This window comes from Propithecus coquereli, unplaced genomic scaffold, assembly GCF_000956105.1.
Source record: "Propithecus coquereli isolate 6110/MARCELLA unplaced genomic scaffold, Pcoq_1.0 Scaffold30, whole genome shotgun sequence".
Classification (NCBI taxonomy): domain Eukaryota; kingdom Metazoa; phylum Chordata; class Mammalia; order Primates; family Indriidae; genus Propithecus; species Propithecus coquereli.
Window position 1 is genome coordinate 2,722,455 of NW_012148619.1, and position 8,708 is coordinate 2,731,162.

General features: G+C 47.2%; 1 protein-coding gene across 4 annotated transcripts in view; it reads left to right on the forward strand.

Moving 5' to 3' along the window:
* Positions 1–4,850: 4,850 nt before the first annotated feature.
* ELF5 (E74-like factor 5 (ets domain transcription factor)) overlaps positions 4,851–8,708 on the forward strand; it is a 30,294-nt gene continuing 26,436 nt past the window's right edge. For 2 of the 4 annotated variants that reach the window (XM_012649590.1, XM_012649592.1), the window contains exon 1: positions 7,051–7,076. In XM_012649590.1, the coding sequence (XP_012505044.1) occupies positions 7,051–7,076 (26 nt within the window). Of the gene's footprint in view, positions 4,974–7,050; positions 7,077–8,708 lie in introns of those variants that run through there. The other 2 variants (XM_012649593.1, XM_012649591.1) reach the window with 2 other exon arrangements.

An 8,708-nucleotide genomic window follows, 5' to 3' on the forward strand; every position in this document is an offset into this window, starting at 1 on the left:
CTTCCGATGCATTGGGCTGACCCAAAACATAGAAACCTCCAATAGGTGGACTTCTGGTATCTTCACTGAAGAAGAAAAACTAGCAATACAGTCATGCAGTTGTGTCATCTGTTTCACAAACATTATCATAATTCCACCTTATAACTACAAAATCAGTATCTTCCAATATCGATTTTAATGAAATCAAATTCTGTCATTTTTCATTCCAGCATTTTACATTTTCATTATGTCTCTGCTAGCTATTGACTTTGCCATTGTTTAACCTCCACGGTGACTTCAGTGCTGGAAATGACGCAGAGACCCTTTCCTGTCCCAAGGCTCATAGCCAAGGCAGGGTTATCAGGGAGCCACCTCACCGTTGCTCTCAAATGAATTGGGGCTCCTGGTCAGGAGGACGAACAGCACGAACAGCTGAAGGGTGAGGTGGATATAGGAAGATGAGGGAAGATACCCAAAGAAGAAATAAAGCAAAGAAAGAAATCTGAGAATATACAATCAACCAACAAGTGTTGCTTGTGCACCTATTTGCGCTCAAGTCTACCCTGCACATTTTAGGGGACAAGAGATTGACAACTCTTGTCCTTGCTTCCAAGGGTCCTGCCAACAACCTGGGATGCCTAAGAAAATTGGTATCTCTTCAACCTAGATTCCATCTCGCCCAGAGGTGCCAAACCATAGCATAATGGTGAAGCTTGTGGAACCTGGTGCCCTCCTGCCTAGGCTGGAACCGTGCTTTGCGTGATATCTGCCAGCTGTGTGGTGTTGAGCAAGTTGTTCGAACTCTCCGTGCCTGTTTCCTCATCAGTAAATTTCAGGTGGTAATAATGACACCTACCTCGTAGGAATGATGTAAGGATTAAATGACTTAATACGTGCAGCATGCCTAGATAGTTCCTGGCACCTAGCAAATGCCCAGAAAATGGCAGCTATGATGATTATTCATTGTGGAAGGGCAACATTACCCTACTTGGTATGGTAACGCTCACAGGGCACGGAGTGCTATCAACATCTGCATTTCTCTCCATAGCCCATATAATAGCCGCCATTTGTTGAAACTCACCATGCACCAGGAATCATAGTAGACATTTCACAGAGGAAGAAATTGAGGCCCTGATAAGTTGGGGCTTCATCAAATGCCTCCCAGGTGACAGGTTCCAGGAGTTTGTTGCCAGACACACCCACTGTGTGTTCTTAAATATTTGAGCCAATAAAGCACAGAAAAATGTACATTCTCCAACAGACTCTTCTCTAAAATAGAAGAATAATAGAGACAGGAGTCTGAACCCAAAGATTGTGCATGTCACCATCACACTGCAAATCTCTCCTTCCAGTGGTACCATCTATGAACTTACCTAAACTTATTTTTTTAACTCACTTTTGTTTTCAGCCTGTGCTGCCCTTTAGGGTAGTGGTGAATGTGGCAGGTTGGGGGAAAGAAGAAATAGGATAAAGAAGCATTGGTCTTGGCCAAAGAGGGCAAGTTCTAGGAAAAGCAGCTGAGACATGGAGCCCGTTATATCTATTTAATATATCTGGAGGTGGAAGCCTCCAGGCTCATGTCAGATGACATGTCCTTTAAGTCACATGATTTTATGACACATGTAGGTATTAAGTGTTTTCTTTATCCCAAGAACCATACTAGGCACCAGAGATTCAGTGAGGTACCAGAATTTCTACTCTATGTTAAGAGGCAGACTGTGCCAGCAATGACCATGAGACCCAGGGACCTTGACCCAACAGAGAAGCAAGGGCCTCCTCTCAGGCCAGTGCTGAGGCCAGAGCAAAAGAAGAGAGGACAACTTGAGCCCCTGTTTCTATAGTATGTGTTTAACACTGGGCAGGCTTGAGTTCAACATAGGTTTGGCCACTGATCAGCTGGGTGAGCCCCAGCAAGCGTGGCACCCCTGTTTCTTCGTCTGGAAAAGAAAGTAATGATAGCTACCTCCCAGGGTTATGGTGAAAAATAACCAAGGAAATGCAGATGAGTCATCCTAGCACAATACTTGGCACATGGTAGACACTCTTTATATGAGTGATTCCCTCTTCCCTGTCACCAAAGAACTGCCCCAGAGCACTGAGAAACTGGTTAGCACAGCAGTTAAGAGGATGGGCTCTCTGGAGGCAAACAGCCTAGACTAAAATACTTGTTCTTCCACTTAGCTGTGTGACCAGGGATAAGTTACTTAACCTCTCTGTGCCTCAGTTTCCTCCTCTGTAAAATGGAGATGATAAGTAACTCCCTTGTCAAAGATACGTGAAAATTTAATGTAAGGAATACAACAGGCCATGCTTAGGTAGGGCTCTCTCCACTCCCTAGGTTTAACTCATTTTATTCACACAACCACCCTACAAGAGATATATTCTTTTTTCCCCACTTAGCAGGCGAGGTAACTGGGCTGCAGAGATGTTAAACAGGCTTCCCAGGCTCATACAGACTGTAAATGGAAGAGCAGGGGCTCAAACACAGGAAGTCTCCCTCCAGAATCTGGCCTCTTAGCCCCTATGTTATGATTACAAGCCCAGTTAGTCTTACTAGTTCTTGCTGTATGGTTGAGACACCATAAGGAGGATAAGCTAGGACTTGGAAAATGTTCCATTCCTTCTTCTGCCCCCCTTTCCCCACCCCCAGTCCTTCTGCCCTCCTCTGCCCCGTCCCCAATCCCCATCTCTTGCCATCATCCAACACTCACAATGCAGTTTTTAGAAGCTTTGTGTTCACCATAGTCCAAGATCTCCACTCCAATCAAATTGAGGTTAAATGTGATGGTTAAAGTTAATTAGAGTCAAATTCCTCTTTTATTTTGGTTTTATCTTAATCATCCCTTTTATCCTCTGGTCCGGAAGCCTGTAATTTCAAACGCAGGCACTCAGAGATGCTATATTATGCATTCAGGACCAGGAGGCAGAGTTTGTGGTCACACACATCCACGGCCAGAAAGCTTTTTCGCTCAAATAATCAAGTCAATTGGGCAGCCCCTGGGGAAAAAAATAATAATAATTGAGTCAAGAGAATATAGAAAAAATTAAATTTCTCCAAAAGACTCTTTTCTAAAAACAATATCAAAATGTTTTCCTTGAAAACCTCTGCACTGAGAAGAATGTATGTGTGCAGAAGCAAACATTAGTAGCATTTCAGAAACCAGCGACAAGACAGGACAGTGCCCAAGAGTGGAGAACATATTGTGTAGGACTTTCACAGTCCCCTAGAAACCAAGGAGGAAGAGGAGAAGTCACAGAATTTTAAAGCGTAAAGGAATCCCAAAGACATCTAATCCAGTTACTTGCAAACTCTTTTTAAGTGCAAGATTCTTTTGTTCAGATGAAATCTTACCCAGAAGATTTATATAAAAGCTGAGATGCTCTTACTGAGTCAAGAAGGCGGGGGTGGTCTAAAGTTTAACCCACCCTACTCCATGCTCATTCTCTCAGCCCCAACAGCCCTTGTGAGGGCTCTGCGGAACCCCCAGGGTTCCTCATAGCGCAGTTTGAAAATCACTATTCTAATCCCACGTCCTGCTTTTACCACTAGGGAGAATGAAGCTTAGAGAAGCTCCTGGACTTGCCTGAGGTTAACACAGCCAAGTCAGCAGCTTAGGCAGTCACCTATCTTTCTTCAACAATTTTTCCATGATGAAACCCTCAATCCGCTAATGAACTGCCTTTTGTTTCCTCAAACTATACGTGCGTTTGTATTTGTGTCTGTACCTATTCCCAGTGCTCCCAAGAAAACCTAACAAACCAGTCCCTGCTTTCACTTTAGAGTCTGCCATTTGGATACAACGTCTTGGCTACCCAAGACTGCTGGAAACAGAGTGCCAAAAGGCATAGGGTTTATAAATGCTGTCCCATAGATGACCTGAGAGACAGTATTTCACAGCCCAAATTAGGTTGAGTTTCTGTTCTCATGAGGAAGTACTAAAAAGTGGGCAGTTCTCGGCAAGACACCTGAGAGCTGGCACCCACGTCAGGCCCCCTGGCCTATTAGCTTTGGACACCTGGCTGGGCCACTAATCCTCTTCGTTTGTCCATCCGTAAAACAGAGGGGGGGAAAGGGAAGAAGCCACTACATGGCTCATTACTCCCAAAAGTGTCAGAAGTTTAATAAGTTAATGTGTCTGATGTCCTATTGGTGCTTGGCGAGAAAAAATCCCCAAGGTGGTTCTACAGACTGGCCGTTCTCTTCAGCTGGTTGGAAGGTGTAGGTTGGAAAAGATGGTAGACTGGGGGGTTCTGATTCACTTGCTCTATCAAGGAAAACGCCACGATCACAGTAGCTAACAAAGGGCTTCCCAGATGCTTCGCTTGCATCCCATGCAATCCGCACCGCAGCTGATGGAGAGGTACCATCACCTGCCGATGAAGCCTAGACAGCGTAGTTATTAAAGGTGACACAGCTGGGAAATGATGGAACCAGAAAGCCAAAGGCATCTAGCTGCAAAACTTGAGGTCTTAACCACTGTCCCACACAGCCCTTCCTTCACACCACATGGACAAAAGAGAGAATGACCTTTGACATACAAACGACCCGGCCAGCCCAGGAGGAAGGCAGCACGGACAGGCACCAGGGTGGGATTTCTGAGGATCCCCTCCAGCTTGCACAAAGGAGAATTCCTCAGCAAACGCGCAGTCCCGCACAGCTCTCAGAGGCAAGAATTCTCTGCTTGTTTACTGAGTCCCCTGGGCTGGAGGGAGTGGGGGGGGCGCAGGAGGAGCTGGGCACAAAAGCAGGATAGAGGTAAACTTTCTGCATGTGAGAACCATTCCCCCCCTCGGAGGAGCTGTGTCACACTCTATGTCACCGTCATCAAAGGGGCTGTGCATAAACCTGAAAAACCAAACGGACCTGTCTGTAGGTGTCACTTATATCACAAGGCTACAGGTGCCTTTATTTCCACTGCACGCTCGTGCTGGGAGCGCCTGCCTTCTCTTGCCTTGAAAGCCTTCTCTTTGGACCTAGCCACCGCTGTCCTCACGTAAGCACCTTTTCTTTGCTCTTTTGGATAAATGGTGAGGGGAGTCAGGGCTCGGAGGCTCGGCCTGGGGCCTGGGTCTGTCCGTCCAGCCCCAGCACCGGCCCCTCCACTGGGTGCAGTCACGGTGGCTCCCGGGAGCTGTCATCTGCCCGCTAAGGCTGAGTGGCCACCCACCCCTCGTTGCCAGCCCCGACTCCCCGCGGATCACTTGCAGAACCAAGAGGGAACTAAGAGAGGACGCGTCCAGGCGCTCGCTTCTCCACCCCTCCTAAAGCCGTCTGTAGAAGGGGAGCTGCATTTTACACAGGAAAATAATCCAGCTTCAGGGACTGCCCCCGACCCCCCAACCCCGCCTTACCTCCCCTCTCCCACGGGCGCTCACTGATACAGACAACTGCCTCGTTACGGTTTGCAGCATTTTTCATGAATTTGTCTGTACAAGGTAGTTTAAAGGAAGCCCCTTTTGCCCTTTCACATCCCCCTAGAACAGAAGGCTTCCAGAAAAGCAGTGGTTAGAGTTTCTCCTCTGTGTTCTCAGGCCTGAGCAGACTCTGCAGTGTGGGGCTCTGTGCGTCTGCCCCCTGCTGGCAGCCGGCGGAAGCACATGCTCCCTGCTCAAACCGGAGCTGGGGACCCACGTTGGGGTGGATGGATGCGCTGGGAATTTTACAAGCTGGAAAGTGTGTCCGAGATCTCAGAGATCATGAGGTACATCCTCTTCGTCTTACAGATGAGGAAACAGAGACCCAGAAAGGCTAAGTGATTTAGGAGACAGCTTTGTGTTTTAGTCAAGCTTTAAAACCCAGGGAAAGGGGTTGTTTGCCCATCCAAGTGAAAGCTTACTTCTTTCGTCTGCATGTTCTCTGTAAAAATGTTTTTCAAAATCCAAAGTATTCTCGACAGGAGTTTTCGCAGTTTGGTTGTCTCCTTTTCTCAGAAGTCACAGATACATTGTATACTTTTTAGATATATTGATGATGGTTGATTTTTCCCTCTGGGACAGGAATGAACGTATGTATTATACCCAGTCCTCTGCATATATTAACTAATTTTATTAAATCCATAGGACATCCTGAGGATTGGATGGTAAAACCCCCATTTTAGAGATGAGGAAACAGGCTCACGGAGGGTCATGAATGTTTCTATACCATGCCTGTATGAAAAAAATCAAGAATTTCAGCAGGCTGAGTAGTAAGAAATGTGCCCCATGTCCCGTGCAGCAGAAGTAGGATTTAACCCTGAGGTATTGCATTGGTGAGCTTTGCATTGTAGCCCATAGCAAACTATATGGCATAGCTTCTATGGGAGCCCTGCAGAAAAATAGCTACAAAGAAACAAGCAAACTCCCTAAGTAAACTAAGGAAAAATGAGGAATCACTTGATAAGACGTCAGCAAGTCGGTTCTCACAGCTGCTTTGGTTTCTCCCAGAAGAACAAACACTCAAGCACCCAACCCACAATCCTTCTTTAGCGGTGAATGTCGAAATATTGCACTGGGTTTTCCTAACGTGTCCCTTCTTAGGGAGGTCCAAAGGGTGGGAAATTGACCCTGCCTTGCTCACGAGTCTTGAGACCCAGTGGACATTCAGCTGTTGCTGAGACTTCGGGGAAAGCAGGACATCTTTCTTCCCAATGATACTGCCCGGATGGTGGGAGTGGGGAGCCCCCTTCTCGGCCCCCTGCACCCATATTTTGCACCCTCGTTGCCTTGTTCTGCCCGGTGATGCTTTGGCACAGCCAATGTGCAGATGCTTAATTGGGTAGATTTTTGGTCATATGCCCAGAGTGAGGTTGATGATCCTCACCAGGGTCAGGAAGGAATTTTCCTTCTCTGGCAAACTGGCCAAGGCTGAGTGGTTTGCTCCTTCCCCTCCCTCTGGAAGGCTGAGCAGAGGTGCCTGGTTGCTCGGGCCATGGGCTCTGCACCTATTATTGCTGCCTCTGATTCGTGTGGGGGCGAGAAGCCCGCAGGCCTCTCCCTCTGACTGGGTGGACCCTCTCTGCATGCGCTTGGGGTGTGAGCCCGCTCCGAGAAGGGTTCAGAAGCCACTGGAGGCATCCGGGAACCTCAGCGTCCATGCCGTCGCTGCCCCACTCCCAAAGGTACCTGCAGCCAACCTTTCTCACGCACGGATGGGAGCCCACCTGATTCTGGATCCTTTTCTACTACGAGGCAGCTAGAATGGTGACCACATTTTGGACAAACTGATTCCACGCGCCATGGATCTGTTGGTGGGCAGTGAGTGAGGGTCCAGAGTGTTCAAGGTGCCCAAACAGCCTGGGCAAAAAACATCCGTCTGTTTTGAGACTTCCACACCGGAGTCGGATAGAAAGTAGTGGGCTCAGGAGGGAAGGGAGAGGAGGAAGTTGGGGCTTTTTCAGAGCTAAAAGTTTAATCTTTGCTTGTATTGTTTGGATTTTCCTCCAAGTTGGTGAACTTATTTGGTCAAAAATTCCAAATATTATCAACGTGTGTGCATATGTGTATGCATGCCCAGGTCTGGCTATGTCGGCCCACTCAGGTGGGCACCTGAGAAAGTCACGGAGCTGGGGCAGATCTTGGCATCCGTCTCATCTGTGTCCTTATTTAGTAGACAGAGCGCTGAAGCTTGGCGAGGCACAAGGGGCAGAATCATGTCCCCCAGGCCAGGGCCCTTTCCATGATGACAAGCCAGCACAAAACGACAAGTGTGGCTAGAGCAGCAGGCCGAGGAGCCTCCGCAGAGATAGATCCCTGTCTTGTCCTGCTGCTGACAGTAGGTCTATGTAACCCAGTGCTTCTTAGCCTGCTTTTCATTATCACGTCGCCTAAGGAGCCTTTTGAGATTATTTTTTCTTAATCACTCCCCCTAAGTAATATTAATATCACAAATACACTGTATAACTATTTATATACTGCAGCCTTGTGGAGGGTCATAAAACAGAGTAATACATAAGTTTTTTGGCACCCTCCCCCCAAAAACCAATTCTTGTCCCCTGGGAGGGGCAGTATCAGCTCAGTCGCAAAGGCCTGGTCTAACCTCAGGCCTGCGCCTACATATCGCTGGGCCTGAATGTCGTTACTGAGAAAGGGGGCTCCAAACAGCTGTCCTTTCCCTCCCCATTAACCCACCCCCCTCCACGGTGAAGAAATCTTTAAGACCTAAAATGTTCGGTTATCACAAGGACCTCAGAGGGGCTAAGGAAGAGGGGATGCTGAACACAAAGCAGCCATTCTTCCCGAGCTCGCACGCCTATTGCACGCTGGCTAAGCGGCCCAAGGTCTTCTGTGGAGAGACCAAAGTTAATAGTACCCCCTTCCACTGCAATAGCAAAAAGCAAAAGAAAAAAGGGGGGAAAAAAACCTTTTTGCTGCTTTTATGAAAAATATTTTTTCCAAAAACCAAGAAATAATTACAAAAGAAAAATAGCACGTTGTTCACCCGAGAAAGCCCTTTAAGAAAACTTAATGGGTGTAATTTGCCACAGAAGGAATTACCGGAATCAGATACGGCGTTGTGTACCGCCCTAGAGAGATTATGGATCAAGTGAGTGGGCTGGGGCAAGAGGAAAAAGAATCCTTAAAGGAGGTAAATATCCTAGTGATCAAAAAAGTCCCAATTTTATGTTATTAAATTCAATTTACCGAATGACTTTTTTAAAATTCCAAATGGCGTTTGAGAGCTATTTGTCAGGCGTAGATGAGGAAGATCTCACACCTGTTGTGGAGTTTTTTTTGGTTTTTATTTTTGAGAT